The following is a 24907-nucleotide window of genomic DNA, read 5'->3' as shown; positions in this document are numbered from 1 at the left end:
GGCGAGCTCCGCTCGGTGGTGTGCGCGAGAGGGAAACAGAGGAGGGAATGGGGTCCAGGGGGGAGAGAGGGGAGGTGCAGGGGGCGAGGGGAAGTGCGTGGCGTGAGGGGGAGGCTCGGGAACGCCTCGGTGGAAGCAGGAGGTGGCCGAGGCGGCATCGGCGCTCGCCACCGAGCTGCTTCGGTGCGAGGGGAGGAAGAAGACAAGGGGGAGGAGGTGGCTGGGCCGGCCGGGGGAGATGGGCCAGGTAAGTGGCCCAGGTGGGCTGCAGGTAATGTTTCTCTCCCTCTCTCTGTTTTTCCTATTTTACTTCTGTTTTCTATTATTTCTGCAACTGTAGGGCTTTATTAAAAATACTTAGGCATCTAAAAAAAATCCTGGAATAATCAGGGGCTCTATTTAGATTATTTCCAACAGCCCACACTTATTTCCAGAATTATTTGGGCATTTAAAATATTTTATAGCATTTAAATGCCCAAATGCAAATAGAGTATGATTTAATTCAGAGCCCAATATGTCCTGCAAAAATATAAGTCATTTTTGGTAGATGCTTTCACCTCTAACCAGAAATGTTGAACATTTTTAGAGGGCATTTTGGGTTTAATGAAAAAGATTTTAACTTACCCTAGTTGAGTTGATTTAATGCTAGGGTTTGAACATCCCCATTTCAATTTTAGGCAAAATTTAAACATGATGCAACACATGACTAGCTAGCTCAGAGCATTACCAGAAGCTAGGGATGTGACAACTTTGACAAGTGACCCATACCGAGTAGCAACAACACTTCATTTGTTTAAATGCTGGGACAACACGTTCAGCCAGGCACCATGCGCCAAGGCGCGTTTCCGATCTAGTCTTGATTTACACAACAACTATCCAGATATGAAGAGAGCCAACAAATCTGGCCACACCTACCCTTATGGGACCTTAGTCAGCGTCGGATCGGACGTCGTCGAGATAGGGAGAGGTTGAAGCGACCTTATTTCAACACGCCATCATCACAACCCCCTCAGGATGCCACCAACGCCAGGGTACCAAAACATATGGGAAACAATGATCTACTAAAACTGAGGAAAACAAGAGGGGCCATCCTCACAAGGCCGCGAGATGGGAGAATGGAAGGGGGCCAAGGCGGTGGCGCGGAGTAGACTTTGAGCGGCAGTCTCTTTTGGCATATCTTTATATGGTGAAACCATGAACCTGTAACTATCTACCGATTGTTACTTGAACTTGAACGTCTTGTCCGTCACCTTTTTTTTCACAGAAGTTCAAAGGGCTCAGAAGAGAATTACCTGGCTAATTACAGAAAATCGGGAAAAAATCGCTACGACACGCCCACAAAGGGCACCTTCGGCCGATCTGGCTTCCTACAAGACCCACACATGCAACCGTGGATAGAAACACCGCCAAGGCCGTCCACAAACTGTCATCATTGTCACTTCTCCACGAGCAAGTGACTCCAACTTCAGTGCGGATAGCCAGCAAGGAATCCCCGACCACGACGAGCAAACAGAGAGCCATGTCGGCCACGCCGATAAGCTTGCAAATGTCATGATAGAAGAAACATTGAGGAACATACAAATGGTCGAGGGCGCTATTGAGGGCCAGGCGGACTAATTTGATGGTAAATAATCACCTTCGGTAAGCTTGCTTGAGTAAAGTTGGGTTACAATGTAGAAGAGCGGCATTATCAAACTCAATGCAATATTTTTTGTCAAGCTCGATTATCATTTTGTTTTCTTGCACGTGTATGATTCTTCCTATATTTGCGTTAATGTCATCCAAAGCAGGACACAATTTTCATCGTTCCCTATATAAGCATCATCGACCCTATAATTATGAACCATATTCATCGCTATCACACTAGAGCTGTTACATAGACTGCTCCAATGAGCAATGATCACCAGGAATCCGCATCAGGCGAGCCCTGGATCATTATATCCACAGCACAATCATAGTAACCGCTACACAATCATCAGCAACCCGACGTTATCTCCGGGCGCGCGCTTCGGTCAACTTCTACGGTACGAGCAAGCTTCAACACACGCTTATCCTCCGACGATCGCCGCCGTGCGTGCGTCATCGAGCTGATGAATCACGCGACCGGCGGCCAGTGCGCGGGGTCCTTGGACGTGTCCAGCGACGTCGGCGGTATCCACTGCCAGAAAGCGGCCGGCGGCGGGTAGCCCGCGGCGTACGCCGGGACGAACTTGCCGGCGTGCGCGTAAGCTGCGGCGGGGTGGAACTGCGGCGCGGCCGCGGCGGCCGGGTGCGGGACGAACTGCCGCGGGGCGGCGGCCGCAGCCGCGCTGACGCCCTTGAGCATCTGCTCCAGCCTCTCCCTCTCGGCCTTCAGCTTCGTCTTCTCGTCCCGCAGCTCCGACTTCTCGGACTGCATACATACGGCCACATCCAACCATGAGATCCTGAGCTTTTCTGTACGATGAATGAATGGTGCAGAGTGCAACGCGTTGCTGGTTTACCTTGAGGCTCTTGATGGAGTCCTGGAGTGACTCGTTTGAGGCCTTGAGCTTCTGGGCCTCGGCGCGCAGCTGGTCCAGGAGGCGGGTGGCGTCGCTGAGGATGGCGACCTTGTCGGCCTTGGGTGGCTTCCCGGGCTCCAAGACGGCGCAGAGCTCACTGAACCTGGTGGATCAGAGCTGATCAGATTTGGTGGGGCTACTAGTGAACACGTCGGCCACTGAAGCAGTGGGAGACTGTGATTTTCAGTCATAGAACTGAAACTCTCAACTCTGGAACATACCTCTCGTTGAGCCTGTCTCGCCGGAGCTTCTCTCGGCAAGCCTTTGTGCCGGGCTGCGCGCTCGACTCTGGACGGGATCTGCAGATACATACAGAATAAAAACGTCAAACTCCGGTCTTAAAATTGTGATCTGTATGACATTTAGCATCAGTGGTTCGTCATCATTGGCTAAGATGTTTTCAGTAACCGTGATAATTCTGGCAGACTTTCAGTTAGGCCGAATCCAGGCTGTGAAGACAGGGGAAAATAGCCACATATCAAGTCGTCAGCTAATTTAAACTTGTCTCAAAAGTTTTCAGCCTTGTGTAATTTATCTAGCTGTGAGATGATCTATTGGACTCAAAATTGTCTGCAGATGATTCCAGCAATCTAACAACCGGGTACTTTTGGAGTGTTCTGCGGGTCAAGTTTGGTGGCCACTATACAGAGGGGCCGGAAAGACAGACTGGCGTTCCCTCAACTACCACTCGTATGTTTCTCATCAATCAATCGAATCAGAGAGGCCCAAATGATCCAAACAGGAGCACCAAAAGTAGCAAGCAGATCACAAAACTCGCAACAAATTCGGTAGAGCAGAAGAACATTATTAGCTAGTAGTACCTCTTCTTGGCGCCGGAGTTGTCCTGGGCAGCCGCCGCAGCGTCCTCCCTCCTGGGAGCATCGAACCCCAGTATGACGCTGCAAACAAAAGTTCATCATCCAGCCGAATATTCGACCGATCACCGACAGTGAGTAACACAGCCCACCATCAAGAATCCCATGCTTTCTCCGAACAAGCTCCAAATCGACGAAAAGAGAAGAGAATAGGGAAGGAAGCTGACTGACCTTGAGACCGGCGGGTCGTCGACCATGTAGATGAAGTCGGAGGCCTGGATCTCCTCCTCCACGAGGCCGTAGTCCAGCAGCCACCCGCCGTGCCCCACGCCGCCGCAGCTCATGGCCGAAATCCCAGCAGACCGGGAGCGCTCCCCGCCGCTATCCGGGGCAGATCTTTCCGGCTTTCGTGGCGGGCGTGGGGATGGCACGAGCCAGGGAGGGGAGGTAGGCGGGTGAAAGAGATCGGGACGCCGGGGAAAACCAGTACTAGCTGTGACCAATACTCCGCATATGTATATTGGGCGCTGGCGTTTGGCGCGACCGAAGCAGCACGCAACTGGTATATCGTTGGAGGAGGATAGATGCGACGTGGGCGCGGGCCAATCGCCGGGCCGCTGGGCTTATTCAAATCCGGCGAGCTGAGTGGGACGGGACGCGTGCGTCTTTTATTCTCCCTCTGTTGCTCGGTGCCGTGCGTGCCCAGTGCGCGCCCGCTCTCCTTTTCTTTCTTTGTTTGCTTGCTTTGCTTTGCTGTGCTTTGGCAATGATTTGATTTGTTTTTGCTGGGTGCTTTGGTTTGGTATACAGTCGATGGGACTGGGCCAGCACTTGGGTTAAGCTGTGTGGACTGTCGAGTCAAGCGGTGAGGAGGACGTAGTACTAGTACGTAGCGTATCAGCTGCAGTACAGGCCACCGAGAGGGAAGTACGGCCATGAACGCCCTGCGGCCACGTCTCACGATTTATCACCCCATCTTTCATCTCGTTTTCAATCAAGAAGAATAAAATCACGTCTGGACGGCAGTACATATACCCTTGGTCGAGCCACAGCGACGCTTCCGTTTTCGAAAGGTAAAAAATGCTACAGCGAGCGACGTCGCTGTGAAAAAACGAAAAGCAGCGGAGAACAACGCCCAAAAGATTTGGGATTTTTTGCCCGCGGGCCTCGCGTTCGCGTAGCTCCTCCCCTCTCTTCTCTTCTCCACGATTATGTTCGGGGAATCCGATCTATCTCCCTTTTCCAGTTGCATTTGTGTTCGCGTTGCCCCCTCGCTCGCAAAGGTTCCCGGAGACTTTGGGAACGTGACGGAAAAGGCCGTCGTTACAACACGACGATGGCTAGAGATTCCACTACGTGCGTGGAGGCTTCCCCACCTTCGGCTCTCTCCACAGGACACGGCCCATGACGACACCGTGGCCTCATGCAGCAGCATGGCCCGACCACCGGTCAGTCACGGAGAGCCGTGGCTGTTCCAACCGAGACCATACCTGCACGCACGATCTTCACCTTTTTGTTTGTTTGGATCTCCATTCCTTTTTGTGATAGCGTGTGCTATACGGGGCGGGGCATAATTGTGTGACGTCTTCCTCCACGGGAGGCATTACGGGGATCGCACCGCACGGCTTCCAAGAAATTTTCCATGGCATATAGAATTGTTTCTTTTGTTTGAGCCTGTGGCGAGAGCACGAACGCACGCAGGCAGGCGGCAAAAAGTTCTCAAATCGGAGGGATTAACGTAATCGCTCTACTTAGCACTGACAGCGACTTCAGACAGTGCCCACTCTCTTCAAAAAAAAGCCCAGCCTATGTGGCCAACTTGTCTTACGTATTTATTCGTTTATTTTTGGGGAGTGTGTGGCCGAACTTGTCAATGCCTGTGATAGGGAAAACACTAGCTCCGCCACAGTACTAGCATTCTTCTTACCCAGATGCTATCCGGTTAGCCTGTGCATGATGGGTTACAAGGCCGGCTGGTGAGGCAATCGTTGTCATTGACTTGTGCAGTGGTGGCCAAATTGGGAGGCTGCCTTCTGCCCAAGCAGCCGAACCAGGTCACTGGGCCAAGTAGAGGCCTTGTCAAAGGATGCAAAGATTCTCTTTCTTTTTTCGCTGTTGAAATATACTGCTCTCAAGGGTCGAGCCTTAGGTGAACCAAATTGCTTTAGCTCTCGGGTTTGTCCGCCATGTTTGGTTAGGCCTGCCCGAAAATTTGAATTTCGTCCCTGTAAATCTTGCGACGGTTGAATAAAGCTTTGTGAGTTTGTCTCAAAAATTAAGGTGAACCAAATTGCTACTACTTTTTTCTTCGGACCATGCGTTTTGTACCAAATAATGTTGGAGATGGAGCAGCCAGCTAGCAGGTGATTGACGTCTTCAGGGGTGGAGGACCAGAGGACACACCTCTCATTGTGAGGAAGTCCCCGCTTAGCTTGAAGATCAGCAATCTATATCCTCTTATGCACAACCAACCATATGAACAACTTGAGGAGGAGAGCCCAAGAAAATCAGACCGCCTTGGCGGAGTTGAACATCAGCAAATCCTAAAAAAAGGCTTATAAATGTTCTTTGAAAGTGAGAATGGCGGCCCGCCACGAGGTGAGTCCCGCACAGATGATATCAAGCAATCTTTGAAATTGTTCTTTTCTAGGCTTCAGAGTACTAAGGGGAAGACCAAGGTAAGTGATCCACAACTAAGCTAGTTGGCAATTGAGCATATCACATCAATGAAGTGCCACATCGTCACCATACTGAATGGGGGTAATCCAACTCTTGAGGAGTGCAATGAAGACCAGTCGTAGCAGAATATATCAAGTATACATTTACGACCTAAACGTCTGTAGTGGAGGCACGGATGAAAATTATCACATCATCTTCATATATAGAGTTGATGTTTGTTAATGTCATTAGAGAAAGGAGAAAGCAACCCCAGTGCATCAGCCTTGGAAACCAAGAGAATGAGTGCATCCATAGCTATAAATAAACATCATCGGGGATAAAAGACCATCCCGTCGTAATCCACGGGCATGCCAGATCGACGCACCCGCAATCCCATTGAGAAGGATGCTAGTTGAATCAGTTGTGAGGATCACGACGATCTAGTCCCTCCACTTTAGGCTTTGTTCGGTTATCCCCACCCCCACCGGGATCGGGCCGAAACCCCGCTGATCCCCGTGGGTTTCGCCCGGCTGGGGTCGGATCCCGGTCTGGCTTTTAACAACCTTTGTTTAGACCCGGTTGTAAGGGCCTGTTTGGATAGTGTCCTCGGACCGTGCCTGGAAATTTTTTGCTGCCTGAGTTTAGCCTGGTCCAGTGACACTTTTCTGCCTGGCCAGGCTAGTATGGACTAATGGTGTTTGGTTGATACCCTCGCCTGGTAAAGTATTAAATAGTACAAGAGCGTTAAATAGTCTGGTAAAGTACCTGCAACAATGGCTGGTAAGTGCATAATTTGACGCCAAGCAACTTTCCTTCGACCCAGGCTACCAATTTTGGACGCCTGGTCCAGGCTAAGCAAGATGCCTGGGTAAACAGCCAGGCTAATCTACGTGATGGGGCTACTGGTCCAGGCAAGCAGCGACTTTTTCAGGACACGAAACAAACAAGGGCCAGGCAATTCTCAGGAAGGCTCCCAGGCCAGGCGTGATGCTACCAGGATGCTATCCAAACACACCCTAAACCCCTCCCAAACCACATGGAAATCGCCGGGGAAATGACCCACGCGTCCCGACTCGTGGAAGCAAACACCGTCTCTCTCTCGCTCGAAATGCCATGCCCACTCTCGCGAAACGGCACACCCTCTCTCGCCCGACCTTGATGTCTACTACACAACCTTCTTCTTGTAGACGTTGTTGGGCCTGCAAGTGCACAGGTTTGTAGGACAGTAGCAAATTTCTCTCAAGTGGATGACCTAAGGTTTATCAATCCGTAGGAGGCGTAGGATGAAGATGGTCTCTCTCAAACAACCCTGCAACCAAATAACAAAAAGTCTCTTGTGTCCCCAACACACCCAATACAATAGTAAATTGTATAGGTGCACTAGTTCCGCGAAGAGATGGTGATACAAGTACAAAATAGATAGTAGATATAGGTTTTTGTAATCTGAAAATATAAAAACAGCAAGGTAGTAAACGATAAAAGTGAGCGTAAACGGTATTGCAATGATAGGAAACAAGGCCTAGGGTTCATACTTTCGCTAGTGCAAGTTCTCTCAACAATAATAACATAGATAGATCATATAACAAGCCCTCAACATGCAACAAAGGTCACTCCAAAGCCACTAATAGCGGAGAACAAACGTAGAGATTATGGTAGGGTACGAAACCACCTCAAAGTTATCCTTTCTGTTCTATCTATTCAAGAGTTCGTAGTAAAATAACATAAAGCTATTCTTTCCGCTCAATCCATCATAGAGTTCATACTAGAATAACACCTTAAGACACAAATCAACCAAAACCCTAATGTCACCTAGATACTCCATTGTCACCTCAAGTATCCGTGGGCATGATTATACGATATGCATCACACAATCTCAGATTCATCCAACCAACATAAAAGTACTTCAAAGAGTGCCCCAAAGCTACTACCGGAGAGTCAAGAACGTGTGCCAACCCCTATGCATAGGTTCCCAATGTCACGAAACCCGCAAGTTGATCACCAAAACATACATCAAGTGGCACATGATATCCCATTGTCACCATAGATAATCACGGCAAGACATACATCAAGTGTTCTCATAAAGACTCAATCCGATAAGATAACTTCAAAGGGGAAACTCAATTCATCACAAGAGAGTAGAGGGGGAGAAACATCATAAGATCCAACTACAATAGCAAAGCTCGGGATACATCAAGATCGTGCCATAGAGGAACACGAGAGAGAACACGAGAGAGAGATCAAACACATAGCTACTGGTACATACCCTCAGCCCCGAGGGTGAACTACTCCCTCCTCGTCATGGATAGCGCCGGGATGATGAAGATGGCCTTCGGTGATGGGATCCCCCTCCGACAGGGTGCCGGAACAGGGTCCCGATTGGTTTTTGGTGGCTACAGAGGCTTGCCGCGGCGGAACTCCCGATCTATCTTTTGTTCTGGAAGTTTTAGGGTACAAGAGTATATATGGGTGCAGGGGGTACGTCGGAGGAGCTACGGGGTCCCACGAGGCAGGGGGGTGCGCCCAGGGGGGGTGGGCGCGCCCCCCACCCTCGTGGGCAACCCGTATCTCCCTTGACGTGCACTCCAAGTTCCCTGGGTTGCTTTCCTTCCAAAAATAACTTCTCCAGTTTGATTTAGTTCCGTTTTGACTCCGTCTGATATTCCTTTTCCTCGAAATACTGAAATAGGCAAAAAACAACAATTCTGGGCTGGGCCTCCGGTTAATAGGTTAGTCCCAAAAATAATATAAAAGTGGATAATATAGCCCAATATTGCCTAAAACTGTAGATAAAGTAGCATGGAACAATCAAAAATTATAGATACGTTGGAGACGTATCAAGCATCCCCAAGGTTAATTCCTGCTCGTCCTCGAGTAGGTAAATGATAAAAAAGAATTTTTTATGCGGAGTGATACTTTGGCATAATTTCAATGTAAATCTTCTTAATTGTGATATGAATATTCAGATCCGAAAGATTCAAGACAAAAGTTCATATTGACATAAAAGTAATAATACTTCAAGCATACTAATCAAAGCAATCATGTCTTCTCAAAATAGCATGGCCAAAGAAAGTTATCCCTACAAAATTATATGGTCTGGCTAAGCTCTATCTTCATCACACAAAGTATTTAATCATGCACAACCCAGATGACGAGCCACGCAATTGTTTCATACTTTAGTAATCTCAAACTTTTTCAACTTTCACGCAATACATGAGCGTGAGCCATGGACATAGCACTATAGGTGGAATTGTCACGCCCAATATGCGACCCTATCCAAAAGGAACTTGAAGGTCCCACCAAGGATAGACCCGCATATTGAAACGCTTTTGCAAGGTGGATATCATTACATCAACATTACATAATAGATGTGGATACATACATAAGGCACACAATGCCATTCGAATACAACATCACAATACATAAAAGCATCATCCAACTACGGATGAAACACAAACAGAAACTCAAACGACATCCACCCTGCTAGCCCAGGCTGCCGACCTGGAACCTATCCCCTGATCGAAGAAGAAGCAGAAAAAGAACTCCAATACAAGCAAACATCGCTCTCGCGTCATGATCATCGCATAACCTGTACCTGCAACTGTTGTTGTAGTAATCTGTGAGCCACGAGGACTCAGCAATCCCATTACCATGGGTATCAAGACTAGCAAAGCTTAAAGGGAAAGGAAGGGGTAAAGTGGTGAGGTTGCAGCAGCGACTAAGCATGATATGGTGGCTAACATACGCAAATAAGAGCGAGAAGAGAGCAAGCAGAACGGTCGTGAAGCTAGCAATGATCAAGAAGTGATCCTGAACTCCTACTTACGCCAAACATAACCCAGAAACCGTGTTCACTTCCCGGACTCCGCCGAAAAGAGACCATCACGGCTACACACGCGGTTGATGCGTTTTAATTCGGATCTGGTGTCAAGTTATCTACAACCGGACATTAACAAATTCCCATCTGCCTATAACCGCAGGCACGGCTTTCGAAAGATTATACCCTGCAGGGGTGTCCCAACTTAGCCCATGATAAGCTCTCGCGATCAACGAAGGATATACCTTCTCCCAGGAAGACCCGATCAGACTCGGAATCCCGGTTTACAAGACATTTCGACAATGGTAAAACAAGACCAGCAAAGCCTCCCGCTGTGTCGATAAATCCCGATAGGAGCTGCACATATCTCGTTCTCAGGACACACCGGATGAGCCAGACGTCGGGTTGGCATAGACCCTGGTTGCCCAGGGGGCACCAGACATCGCTCGGTTTGGACCAACACTTAGACAAGCATTGGCCCGGGAGGGGAGGGGGCTAAAATAAAGATGACCCTCGGGTTGGCCGACCCAAGGGAAAGGTATAGGTGGTGGTGAGGCAAATGATAAAACCAAGGTTGGGCCTTGCTGGAGGAGTTTTATTCAAAGCGAACTATCAAGGGGGTCCCATAAATCACCCAACCGCGTAAGGAACGCAAAATCCGGGAACATAACACCGGTATGACGGAAACTAGGGCGGCAAGAGTGGAACAAAACACCAGGCATAAGGCCGAGTCTTCCATCCTTTACCAAGTATATAGATGCATTAATAATATAAGAGATATTGTGATATCCCAACCAAAATCCTGTCCACCATGGAGCAATCTTCAACTTCACCTGCAACTAGCAACGCTATAAGAGGGGCTGAGCAAAGCGGTAACATAGCCAAACAATGGTTTGCATAGGAAGGGTGTCAAAGGTTAGAGGTTCATGGCAATATGGGGGGCTTGAAGAACAGATGATAGGAAACGCAGCATAGCGATAGAACGAAGCAACTAGCATAGCAATGATAGTAGTGAGATCCAGGGTAGCGGTCATCTTGCCTGAAATCCCGCTAGGAAGAAGAACGAGTCCATGAAGAAGACAAACGGATGAAGCCGAACCAAGCGTAGACGAACGAGTCCTCACGATCGCAACGAAACGGGAACTATCAAGAAGAAGCACACAACATAGTAAACACACCACACATGAACATGACATGATGCACAAACAAGCATGATGCAAGACAAGACTACATGAAACTACTCATGGCAAGAGATGATGCAAACAAGAGCAACACATCAAGGCAACTTTAAATGAGGCCGGGAACAACATATAACAATTCCGGTAAGTCCTCATATGCATATTTCGAAGTTGGTCCAGATCTGAACAAACCTTATGTTCAAGTTGTTAAACAGCAAGTTAAGATGCACCAAGATGATCTACACGAGATTCTAGTCAAGTTACATATAAAGTTCATTTAGTTCGGAGCTACGGTCTAGAAGATATGAGCAAAACAAGTTAAACATGACATTGATGCGAAATGCACCCAAACATCAAGAAAAACACTCCAAAACAAGGATGCAACATGATAATATGAAGCTACATGCAAAATCAAGCAAGTTTCATATAGAGCATACTCAAAACGGAGCAACGGTTCAACACACACACACACACACACTACGAGTTTAAAGGACAAGCTGTCCAAAACAACAACTAGGCATATTGCAAGCATCAAAACAACATGCTACAGCACCCCAACATGAAAACAAAAGACATGGGCATGATGTACAGGTAAAGAATAACAAAGCATGAACACTGAGCTATCTACAGAAATCACTAGAACATGCTCAAACACACATGGCAAGATTGCAAACAATATCAGTTCAGACTTTGCAGAAAATAACATCAGGTTGCAATGTTTAGAGCTATCAAACAACATGTTACAGGTACTTATCATGGCAAACAAAGGCATGGCATGAATATACTAAATGCATAGAACAAAAGTCCTTTACTGACCATGAGCCAAAAAGGATCAGAAAATATGATGGCACCCACGTAAACATAGCAAGTTATATTACAGATTCATACATGGCAGGAACAAAATTATGAAGGCATGTTTGTGAGCTTGTACCACTCAGCATAGAGCAATACATGGCATGGCAAGGCAACCAACGGTAAGAAGGCATGTTTGTGAAGCTAAGCATGGAAAGAGCAAGTCCATAAGGTGCATGTATCACTAACAACAATCATGATAACAACTGAACTTAATGTTAACAGGGTGACAACAACATTATCAAGCAACTTTGAAGCAAGATATGAACAAGCTACAACAAGCTATAATTGCAGCCAGGGGCATGAATGGATAGAGCATGACATGTAGAACAAAACATATTTAGTGAACATCTCCATATTCTGTATAGAATGACTTATAGCAGCAGGTTTACATAGCATCACGAAATAACAGATTCAGCCTAGCAAAACAGCAACATCAAGTACCCTATTTAACAAGCTCAATTCACTCACCACAAGTTATTGCATGCCAAGATAAGCATAGCATCATCAAGAAGACATGTTTATGAAACAAACCAAGGTAAGAACAAATTCATAGCATGCAAGGATCAACTACAACGACCTTGGCAAAATTGAATAACATGTAAACAATCTGCCAGGAAACATTTTAAATCAAAAGTAGAGCACGAAAATGACATGCTAGACTACTCCATAATTGCAACCATGGGCATGAATGTATAGAGAATAACCATATGTTCAAAACATCCTTACTGAAGTATCTCAAAATATGCATGGATCTCTCTGTAGCATCATGTTTACATGGCATCAAAATAACAGCACAACAGGGACTAAAAACAGCGACATTACGAAGCCTAGTTTGCATGCTTGTGCTAGTCACCACATTGATCACAAAAATACATGGTAAGCACCTCTGTAAAGATGACATAGCATAGATCAAAACACATGTAGACATCAACCTCATAGGATGCACACATCAATCATGGCAAAAATGACAAAAGAGCTAGTTCTGTTAACAGACAGCAGAAAACATCATGAAGCACTCTTGCAACGATGATTCAGGCATCAAGATGAACTCAAATGAAAATGATGCAATGGAATGAAATGATGTACTCGTTGAGGCGAACAATTTGACATATTACACGCACAAAACGGAGCTACGGATGCAGAGATACGATGTGATGAACATGGCATGATTATGCAAAATATTCGGGGACTTAGTGGAATTTTTGGGGTCAACCTCGGGTCCGCACGGATTTCGAGGCGGGCTGGAGATGCTCGCCGGAGTGGCTCGCCGGAGAACATGCCGGAGATGGGGGAGACGGCCGGAGACGGGCGGGGAAGGTCGCCGACGGTCGGGCTCGTCGGATCCGGCCCTCTCGCGGCCGGATCTGGGCGGAGGTGGAGGAGGAGGACGCGGCGCGGGGCCGGCGGCGGAGGGCGCGGGCGGCGGCCGGGCGCGCGGCGGCGGCGCGGGCCGGGCGAGGCGCCGACGGGGCGCACGGCCACAGGGGAGGCACAGCGGCACCGGTGGGCGAGGAGCGGGGCGGCTCCGGCTGGGCTTCGGGGGGCCGCGCGGAGGCGGCGGCGCGGCGCCAGCCGAGCGGAGGTCGCCAGCGGGAGGAGGCGGCGGGGCGGCGCCAGTCGTCAGCGGGGAGGCGTCGGCGGCGGAGATCGGGCGGCGGGGCTCGGGCGCAGGCGACGGGAGGCTCGGGCGGCGCGGGGCGGCTCGGGCCCGGTCGCGGCCCGGGGCGGGCCGACCATGGGCCGGGCGGGCCGCGACGGCTGGGAGGAGAGAGGGAAGGCCGGCGGGAGGAGCTGGGGGCGACGTGGCGCGACGCCACTGGCCGGGAGCGGCGGCGGGGTGACATGTCGCCCCGGGATTGGTCCGGGCGACGTGGAGGCTGGACATGTCCGGCGCGGATGGACATGTCCGGCGGCGCGAGGAAGACGAAGCTAGGGTTTGGACTACGAATTGGACGGGGAGGGACACATATATAGGTAGAGGGAGCTAGGAGAGTTCAAATGAGGAACGGTTTTCGCCCACACGATCGTGATCGAACGACCGAGAGCATGGAGGGGAGTTAGATGGGTTTTTGGGCCACTTTGGAAGGGTGTTGGGCTGCACAAAGAAGGGGGGTTTGGGCTACGCGGTTAACCGTTGGAGTATCAAACGACCTCCAAATGGCACGAAACTTGACAGGCGGTCTACCGGTGCTATACCAAGGCTGCTTGGCAAACCTCGGACCATTCCGAGAACGTTTAACACCCACTCACGAAAAGAGAGAAGAGGGGGACACCGGAGGACATAGGGATGCCGGATCATAAAACGGACAACGGGGAGAAGGCTCGGATGCATGAGACGAACACGTATGCAAAATAAAATACACATGATGACATGATAAAATGCAACACGCAAGCAAATGACATGGCAACGATGGCGAATAACTGGCAGACACCTGGCGCAACGAATCCGGGGTGTTACAGGAATAGAATGGTGGTTGTGGAGAAGACAAAAAGGAGAAGATAGTATCACATCAACTAGGCGTATCAATGGGCTATGGAGATGCCCATCAATAGATATTGATGTAAGTGAGTAGGGATTGCCATGCAACGGATGCACTAGAGCTATAAGTATATGAAAGCTCAACAAAAGAAACTAAGTGGGTGTGCATCCAACTTGCTTGCTCAGGAAGACCTAGGGCACTTTTGAGAAAGCCCATCATTGGAATATACAAGCCAAGTTCTATAATGAAAAATTCCCACTAGTATATGAAAGTGACAACATATGAGACTCTCTATCATGAAGATCATGGTGCTACTTTGAAGCACAAGTGTGGTAAAAGGATAGTAGCATTGTCCCTTCTCTCTTTTTCTCTCATATTTTTATTTTTATTTTGGTGGGCTTCTTTGGCCTCTTTTACTTTTCGTAAAGTCCGGAGTCTCATCCCGACTTATGGGTGAATCATAGTTTCCATCATCCTTTTCTCACTGGGACAATGCTCTAATAATGATGATCATCATACTTTTTATTTTCCTTACAACTCAATAATTACAACTCGATACTTAGAACAAGATATGACTCTATATGAATGCCTCCGGCGGTGTACCGGGATATGCAATGAATCAAGAGCGACATGTATGAAAATTATGAAGGTGGCCTTGCCACAAATACAATGTCAACTACATGTTCATGCAAAAAGCAATATGACAAAAGTAATGTGTGTCATATGAACGGAACGGTGGAAAGTTGCATGGCAATATATCTTGGAATGGCTATGGAAATGCCATGATAGGTAGGTATGGTGGCTGTTTTGAGGAAGGTATATGGTGGGTGTATGATACCGGCGAAAAGTGCGCGGTATTAGAGAGGTTAGCAATGGTGGAAGGGTGAGAGTGCATATAATCCATGGACTCAACATTAATCAAAAGAACTCATGCACTTGTTTGCAAAAATTTAGAAGTCATCAAAAACCAAAGCATTAAACGCATACTCTTAGGGGGATAGATTGGTAGGGAAAGACCATCGCTCGTCCCCGACTGCCACTCATAAGGAAGACAATCAATAAATAAAATTGTGCTCTGACTTCATCACAAAGCGGTTCACCATACGTGCATGCTACGGGAATCACAAACTTCAACACAAGAATTCTTTAAATTCATAATCACCCCAACTAGCATTGCTCTGATATTATCACCTCCATATCTCAAAACAATTATCTAGCATCAAACATATCTTAGTATTCAACGCACTCAAAAGAAAGTTTCACATATCTTGAATACCAAGTATAATAATATTAAGCAAATTACCATGCTATTAACGACTCTCAAAATAATCTAAGTGAAGCACTAGAGCAAAAACTATCAAGCTCAAAAGATATAAGTGAAGCACATAGAGTATTCTAGCAAATTCCAATTTATGTATGGCTCTCTCTCATTAAAGAATTTAAGATCTTGATACTTATTCAAACAGCAAGCAAAGTTAAAGAAAACTACAATGCAAGGATAGCACAACTCATCTGAAGAAGCAAAAACTTAGGCTCAACCGATACTAACCGATAGTTGTTGAAGAAGAAAGGTGGGATGCCTACCATGGCATCCCCAAGCTTAGATGCTTGAGACTTCTTGAAATATTATCTTGGGGTGCCTTGGGAATCCCCAAGCTTGAACTTTTGTGTCTCCTTAATTCCTCTCATATCATGGTTTCTCTTTTTATCAAAAGTTTCATTCACAACAAACTCAACAAGAACTCGTGAGATAGGTTAGTATAAACCAATGCAAAACCTTATCATTTTCTACTGTAACAAATCACTTAAATTATTATTCAACATTGCATACTAAATGCCTATGTATATTTAATACTCCTATCCTCAAATAGAATCATTAAACAAGCAAACATATGCAAACAATGCAACCATAACAGCAATCTGCTAAAACAGTACAGTCTGTAAAGAATGCAAGAGTATCAATACTTCCCTGACTCCAAAAATTATGAACTAAAATTCCCACTGTAATAAATTTATCATATCTTAATATGAAAAAATATTCAACATTAGACCATGCTCTGACTTTTCTAGGGAATTTTTGCAACAACGGTAAACTTTCTGTTTTCAAACAGCAACATGCAAACTAGCAAAATAAGCATGGCAAAGGCTATCCTTGACTTTTTTTATTGAAACTAAAGATGCAAAACATTATTCTAACTAACAACAAGCAAAAACTAGCAAAATAAAATGACGCTCCAAGAAAAACACATATCATGTGGCGAATAAAAGTATAGCTCCAAGTAAAGTTACCGATGAACGAAGACGAAAGAGGGGATGCCTTCCGGGGCATCCCCAAGCTTAGTTGCTTGATTGTCCTTGAATTTTATCTTGGGGTGCCTTGGTAATCCCCAAGCTTAGGCTCTTTCCACTCCTTATTCCATAGTCCATCGAATCTCTACCCAAAACTTGAAAACTTCAACCACACAAAACTCAAAACAAAACTCGTAAGCTCCGTTAGTATAAGAAAATTAACCACCACTTAGGTACTGTAATGAACTCATTCTAAATTCATATTGGTGTAATATTTACTGTATTCTAACATCTCTATGGTTCATACCACTTAATACTAGCCATAGATGCATCAAAATAAGCAAACAACACATAGAAAATAGAATCTGTCAAAAATAGAACAGTCTGTAGTAATCTGTATAAAACGTATACTTATGGAACCCCAAAAATTATGAAATAAATTGCTGGACCTGAGTAATTTGTCTATTAATCATCTGAAAAAATAATCAACCTAAAATCACTCTCCAGTAAAAAATGGCAGCTAATCTCGTGAGCGCTAAAGTTTCTGTTTTTCACAGCAAGATCACATAAACTTCACCCAAGTCTTCCCAAAGGTTCTACTTGGCACTTTATTGAAACAAAAGCTATAAAACATGATTACTACAGTAGCATAATCATGTGGACACACAAAAACAGTAAGGGTAAATATTGGGTTGTCTCCCAACAAGCGCTTTTCTTTAATGCCTTTCTAGCTAGGCATGACGATGACAATGATGCTCACATAAAAGATATGAATTAAAACATAAAGATAGCATCATGAAGAATATGACTAGCACATTTAAGTCTAACCCACTTCCTATGCTTATGGATTTTGTGAGCAAACAACTTATGGGAACAATAATCAACAAGCATAGGAAGGTAAAACAAGCATAGCTTCAAAACTTTATGCAAATAGAGAGGAAACTTGACATTATTGCAATTCCTACAAGCATATGTTCCTCTCTCATAATAATTTTCAGTAGCATCATGAATGAATTCAACAATATAACCAGCACCTAAAGCATTCTTTTCATGATCTACAAGCATAGAAAATTTACTACTCTCAACATGAGCAAATTTCTTCTCATGAATAGTAGTGGGAGCAAACTCAACAAAATAACTATCATGTGATTGAAAATTAAGATCAAGATGACACATTTCATGGTTATCATTATTCTTTAAAGCGTACGTGTCATCACAATAATCATCATAGATAGGAGGCATGCTTTCATCATAATAAATATTCTCATCAAAACATGGGGGACACAAAATATCATAATCATCAAACATAGCTTCCCCAAGCTTGTGGCTTTGCATATCATTAGCATCATGGATATTCAAAGAATTCGTACTAACAACATTGCAATCATGCTCATCATTAAAGTATTCAGTTCCAAACATTCTATAGATTTCTTCTTCTAGCACTTGAGCACAATTATCCTTTCCATCATACTCACGAAAGATATTAAAAAGGTGAAGCGTATGAGACAAACTCAACTCCATTTTTTGTAATTTTCTTTTATAAACTAAACTAGTGCTAAAACAAGAAACAAAAAGATTCGATTGCAAGATCTAAAGATATACCTTCAAGCACTCACCGCGCCAAAAAAGAGCTTAGTTGACGGAGTGTGAGTACCCTTTACCTAGCCTCCCCGGCAACGGCGCCAGAAAAGAGCTTGATGTCTACTACACAACCTTCTTCTTGTAGACGTTGTTGGGCCTGCAAGTGCACAGGTTTGTAGGACAGTAGCAAATTTCCCTCAAGTGGATGACCTAAGGTTTATCAATCCGTAGGAGGCATAGGATGAAAATGGTCTCTCTCAAACAACCCTGCAACCAAATAACAAAAAGTCTCTTGTGTCCCCAACACACCCAATACAATGGTAAATTGTATAGGTGCACTAGTTCCGCGAAGAGATGGTGATACAAGTGCAAAATAGATAGTAGATATAGGTTTTTGTAATCTGAAAATATAAAAACAGCAAGGTAGTAAGCGATAAAAGTGAGCGTAAACGGTATTGCAATGATAGGAAACAAGGCCTAGGGTTCATACTTTCCCTAGTGCAAGTTCTCTCAACAATAATAACATAGATAGATCATATAACAAGCCGTCAACATGCAACAAAGAGTCACTCCAAAGCCACTAATAGCGGAGAACAAACGTAGAGATTATGGTAGGGTACGAAACCACCTCAAAGTTATCCTTTCTGTTATATTTATTCAAGAGTTCGTAGTAAAATAACATAAAGCTATTCTTTCCGCTCAATCCATCATAGAGTTCATACTAGAATAACACCTTAAGACACAAATCAACCAAAACCCTAATGTCACCTAGATACTCCATTGTCACCTCAAGTATCCGTGGGCATGATTATACGATATGCATCACACAATCTCAGATTCATCCAACCAACATAAAAGTACTTCAAAGAGTGCCCCAAAGCTACTACCGGAGAGTCAAGAACGTGTGCCAACCCCTATGCATAGGTTCCCAATGTCACGAAACCCGCAAGTTGATCACCAAAACATACATCAAGTGTCACATGATATCCCATTATCACCACAGATAATCACGGCAAGACATACATCAAGTCTTCTCATAAAGACTCAATCCGATAAGATAACTTCAAAGGGGAAACTCAATTCATCACAAGAGAGTAGAGGGGGAGAAACATCATAAGATCCAACTACAATAGCAAAGCTCGGGATACATCAAGATCATGCCATAGAGGAACATGAGAGAGAACACGAGAGAGAGATCAAACACATAGCTACTGGTACATACCCTCAGCCCCAAGGGTGAACTACTACCTCCTCGTCATGGATAGCGCCGGGATGATGAAGATGGCCTCCGGTGATGGGATCCCCCTCCGGCAGGGTGCCGGAACAGGGTCCCGATTGGCTTTTGGTGGCTACAGAGGCTTGCAGCGGCGGAACTCCCGATCTATCTTCTGTTCTGGAAATTTTAGGGTACAAGAGTATATATGGGTGCAGGGGGTACGTCAGAGGAGCTACGGGGGCCCCATGAGGCAGGGGCGCGCGCCTAGGGGGGTGGGCGCGCCCCCACCCTCGTGGGCAGCCCGTATCTCCCCTGACGTGCACTCCAAGTTCCCTGGGTTGCTTTCCTTCCAAAAATAACTTCTCCAGTTGATTTCGTTCCGTTTTGACTCCGTCTGATATTCCTTTTCCTCGAAATACTGAAATAGGCAAAAACAGCAATTCTGGGCTGGGCCTCCGGTTAATAGGTTAGTCCCAAAAATAATATAAAAGTGGATAATAAAGCCCAATATTGCCTAAAACTGTAGATAAAGTAGCATGGAGCAATCAAAAATTATAGATACGTTGGAGACGTATCAAGCATCCCCAAGGTTAATTCCTGCTCGTCCTCGAGTAGGTAAATGATAAAAAAGAATTTTTGATGCGGAGTGATACTTTGGCATAATTTCAATGTAAATCTTATTAGTTGTGATAAGAATATTCAGATCCGAAAGATTCAAGACAAAAGTTCATATTGACATAAAAGTAATAATACTTCAAGCATACTAATCAAAGCAATCATGTCTTCTCAAAATAGCATGGCCAAAGAAAGTTATCCCTACTAAATCATATGGTCTGGCTAAGCTCTATCTTCATCACACAAAGTATTTAATCATGCACAACCCCGATGATGAGCCAAGCAATTGTTTCATACTTTAGTAAGCTCAAACTTTTTCAACTTTCACGCAATACATGAGCGTGAGCCATGGACATAGCACTATAGGTGGACTAGAATGGTGGTTGTGGAGAAGACAAAAAGGAGAAGATAGTCTCACATCAACTAGGCGTATCAATGGGCTATGGAGATGCCCATCAATAGATATTGATGTGAGTGAGTAGGGATTGCCATGCAACGGATGCACTAGAGCTATAAGTATATGAGAGCTCAACAAAAGAAACTAAGTGGGTGTGCATCCAACTTGCTTGCTCACGAATACCTAGGGCACTTTTCAGGAAGCCCATCATTGGAATATACAAGCCAAGTTCTATAATGAAAAATTCCCACTAGTATATGAAAGTGACAACATATGAGACTCTCTATCATGAAGATCATGGTGCTACTTTGAAACACAAGTGTGGTAAAAGGATAGTAGCATTGTCCCTTCTCTCTTTTTCTCTCATATTTTTTTTATTTTGGTGGGCTTCTTTGGCCTCTTTTTTTGGGGCTTCTTTGGCCTCTTTTATTTTTCATAAAGTCCAGAGTCTCATCCCGACTTATGGGGGAATCATAGTTTCCATCATCCTTTTCTCACTGGGACAATGCTCTAATAATGATGATCATCACACTTTTTGTTTTCCTTACAACTCAACAATTACAACTCGATACTTAGAACAAGACATGACTCTATATGAATGCCTCCGGCGGTGTACCGGGATATGCAATGAATCAAGAGCGACATGTATGAAAATTATGAAGGTGGCCTTGCCAAAAATACAATGTCAACTACATGTTCATGCAAAAAGCAATATGACAAAAGTAATGTGTGTCATATGAACGGATCGGTGGAAAGTTGCATGGCAATATATCTCGGAATGGCTATGGAAATGCCATGATAGGTAGGTATGGTGGCTGTTTTGAGGAAGGTATATGGTGGGTGTATGATACCGGCGAAAAGTGTGTGGTATTAGAGAGGCTAGCAATGGTGGAAGGGTGAGAGTGCGTATAATCCATGGACTCAACATTAATCAAAAGAACTCATGCACTTGTTGCAAAAATTTAGAAGTCATCAAAAGCCAAAGCATTAAACACATACTCCTAGGGGGATAGATTGGTAGGGAAAGACCATCGCTCGTCCCCGACTGCCACTCATAAGGAAGACAATCAGTAAATAAAATTGTGCTCCGACTTCATCACAAAGCGGTTCACCATACGTGCATGCTACGGGAATCACAAACTTCAACACAAGCATTCTTTAAATTCATAATCACCCCAACTAGCATTGCTCTGATATTATCACCTCCATATCTCAAAACAATTATCTAGCATCAAACTTATCTTAGTATTCAACGCACTCAAAAGAAAGTTTCACATATCTTGAATACCAAGTATATTAATATTAAGCAAATTACCATGCTATTAATGACTCTCAAAATAATCTAAGTGAATCACTAGAGCAAAAATTATCAAGCTCAAAAGATATAAGTGAAGGACATAGTGTATTCTAGCAAATTCCAATTTGTGTATGGCTCTCTCTCATTAAAGAATTTCAGATCTTGATACTTATTCAAACAGAAAGCAAAGCTGAAGAAAACTACAATGCAAGGATAGCACAACTCATGTGAAGAAGCAAAAACTTAGGCTCAACCGATACTAACCGATAGTTGTTGAATAAGAAAGGTGGGATGCCTATCGGGGCATCCCCAAGCTTAGATGCTTGAGACTTCTTGAAATATTATCTTGGGGTGCCTTGTGTTTTGGAACGTTGCAGAAAATAAAATTTTCCTACGGTTTCACCAAGATCCATCTATGATTTCATCTAGCAACGAGTGACAGTAGTGCATCTACATACCTTTGTAGATCGTGAGCGGAAGCGTTCAAGAGAACGGGGTTGAGGGAGTCGTACTCGTCGTGATCCAAATCACCGATGACCAAGTGCCGAACGGACAACACCTCCGTGTTCAACACAAGTACGGAGCGGATGACGTCTCCTCCTTCTTGATCCAGCAAGGGGGAAGGAGAGGTTGATGAAGATCCAGCAGCACGACGGTGTGGTGGTGGATGCAGCAGGGTTCCGGCAGAGCTTCGCCGAGCTTCTGCGAGAGGGAGAGGTGTAGCAGGGGAGAGGGAGGCACCAAAGCTTCAGGGTGCGGCTGCCCTTCCTCCCCCCTCCTTTATATAGGCCCCCAGGGGGGGCGCCGGCCCTGGAGATTGAATCTCCCAAGGGGGACGGCGGCCAGGGGGGTGGAGTGCCCCCCAAGGCAAGTGGAGCGCCGCCCCACCCTAGGGTTTCCAACCCTAGGCGCAGGGGGGCCCAAGGGGGGGGGGTGCACCAGCCCACTAGGGGCTGGTTCCCCTCCCACTTCAGCCCACGGGGCCCTCCGGGATAGCTGGCCCCACCCGGTGGACCCCCGGGACCCTTCCGGTGGTCCCGGTACAATACCGGTGACCCCCGAAACTCTCCCGATGGCTGAAACTGCACTTCCTGTATATAATTCTTTACCTCCGAACCATTCCGGAACTCCTTGTGACGTCCGGGATCTCATCTGGGACTCCGAACAACTTTCGGTTTGCTGCATACTCATATTCATACAACCCTAGCGTCACCGAACCTTAAGTGTGTAGACCCTACGGATTCGGGAGACACGTAGACATGACCGAGACTTCTCTCCGGTCAATAACCAAAAACGGGATCTGGATACCCATGTTGGCTCCCAAGTGCTCCTCGATGATCTCATCTGATGAACCACGATGTCGAGGATTCAAGCAACCCCGTATACAATTCCCTTTGTCAATCGGTATGTTACTTGCCCGAGATTCGATCGTCGGTAACCCAATACCTCGTTCAATCTCGTTACCGGCAAGTCACTTTACTCGTACCATAATGCATGATCCCGTGACCAGACACTTGGTCACTTTGAGCTCATTATGATGATGCACTACAGAGTGGGCCCAGTGACACCTCTCCATCATAGGGAGTGACAAATCCCAGTCTCGATCCGTGTCAACCCAATAGACACTTCCAGAGATACCTGTAGGTGCACCTTTATAGTCACCCAGTTACGTTGTGACGTTTGGTACACCCAAAGCACTCCTACGGTATCCGAGAGTTACACGATCTCATGGTCTAAGGAAAATATACTTAACACTGGAAAAGCTCTAGCAAAACGAACTACACGATCTTGTGCTATGCTTAGGATTGGGTCTTGTCCATCACATCATTCTCCTAATGATGTGATCCCGTTATCAATGACATCTAATGTCCATAGTCAGGAAACCATAACTATCTGTTGATCAACGAGCTAGTCAACTAGAGGCTCACTAGGGACATATTGTGGTCTATGTATTCACACGTGTATTACGATTTCCGGATAATACAATTATAGCATGAATAAAAAACAATTATCATGAACAAGGAAATATAATAATAATCCTTTTATTATTGCCTCTAGGGCATATTTCCAACAGTCTCCCACTTGCACTAGAGTCAATAATCTAGTTACATTGTGATGAATCGAACACCCATAGAGTTCTGGTGTTGATCATGTTTTGCTCGCGGAAGAGGTTTAGTCAACGGATCTGCGACATTCAGATCCGTATGTACTTTGAAAATATCTATGTCTCCATCTTGAACATTTTCACGGATGGAGTTGAAACGACGCTTGATGTGCCTGGTCTTCTTGTGAAACCTGGGCTCCTTGGCAAGGGCAATAGCTCCAGTGTTGTCACAGAAGAGAGTGATTGGCCCCGACACATTGGGTATGACTCCTAGGTCGGTGATGAACTCCTTCATCCATATTGCTTCATGCGCTGCCACCGAGGCTGCCATGTACTCCGCTTCACATGTAGATCCCGCCACGACGCTCTGCTTGCAACTGCACTAGCTTACTGCTCCACGATTCAACATATACACGTAGCCGGTTTGTGACTTAGAGTCATCCAGATCTGTGTCGAAGCTAGCATCGACGTGACCCTTTATGACGAGCTCTTCGTCACCTCCATAAATGAAAAACATGTCCTTTGTCCTTTTCAGGTACTTCAGGATATTCTTGACCGCTATCCAGTGTTCCTTGTCGGGATTACTTTGGTATCTTCCTACCAAACTTACGGCAAGGTTTACATCAGGTCTGGTACACAGCATGGCATACATAATAGATCCTATGGCTGAGGCATAGGGGATGACACTCATCTCTTCTTTATCTTTTGCCGTGGTCGGGCATTGAGCCGAGCTCAATCTCACACCTTGCATTATAGGCAAGAACCCTTTCTTGGACTGATCCATTTTGAACTTCTTCAAAATCTTATCAAGGTATGTGCTTTGTGAAAGACCTATGAGGCGTCTCGATCTATCCCTATAGATCTTGATGCCTAATATGTAAGCAGCTTCTCCAAGGTCCTTCATTGAAAAACACTTATTCAAGTAGGCCTTAATGCTGTCCAAAAGTTCTATATCATTTCCCATCAAAAGTATGTCATCTACATATAATATGAGAAATGCTACAGAGCTCCCACTCACTATCTTGTAAACGCAGGCTTCTCCATAAGTCTGCATAAACCCAAACG

General features: G+C 45.6%; 1 protein-coding gene across 1 annotated transcript; it reads right to left on the bottom strand.

The window, feature by feature from the left end:
* Positions 1-1806: 1806 nt before the first annotated feature.
* On the bottom strand, positions 1807-3988 carry LOC123135727 (transcription factor ILR3). The gene is made up of 5 exons (XM_044554917.1): positions 3590-3988; positions 3365-3442; positions 2765-2842; positions 2484-2646; positions 1807-2392 (listed from the first exon to the last, which is right to left on the bottom strand). The coding sequence occupies exons 1-5, from the start codon at positions 3700-3702 to the stop codon at positions 2096-2098; spliced, it is 729 nt and encodes a 242-aa protein (XP_044410852.1). The 5' UTR covers positions 3703-3988; the 3' UTR covers positions 1807-2095.
* Between the last annotated feature and the right edge of the window lie 20919 nt (positions 3989-24907).

This window comes from Triticum aestivum, chromosome 1B, assembly GCF_018294505.1.
Source record: "Triticum aestivum cultivar Chinese Spring chromosome 1B, IWGSC CS RefSeq v2.1, whole genome shotgun sequence".
Classification (NCBI taxonomy): Eukaryota; Viridiplantae; Streptophyta; class Magnoliopsida; order Poales; family Poaceae; genus Triticum; species Triticum aestivum.
The sequence above is the reverse complement of the archived record's forward strand: the minus strand, read 5'-3'. Positions and strand labels throughout refer to the sequence as shown.

What these genes read in the sequence shown, in the direction of transcription:
- LOC123135727 (XM_044554917.1), bottom strand. Translation starts at nt 3,702, where the DNA reads ATGAGCTGCGGCGGCGTGGGGCACGGCGGGTGGCTGCTGGACTACGGC. An exon ending in AACTCCGGCGCCAAGAAGAG is followed by an intron (nt 2,843 to 3,364) that starts GTACTACTAGCT and finishes ATGTATCTGCAG; the next exon opens with ATCCCGTCCAGAGTCGAGCG. An exon ending in CGAGACAGGCTCAACGAGAG is followed by an intron (nt 2,647 to 2,764) that starts GTATGTTCCAGA and finishes CTGATCCACCAG; the next exon opens with GTTCAGTGAGCTCTGCGCCG.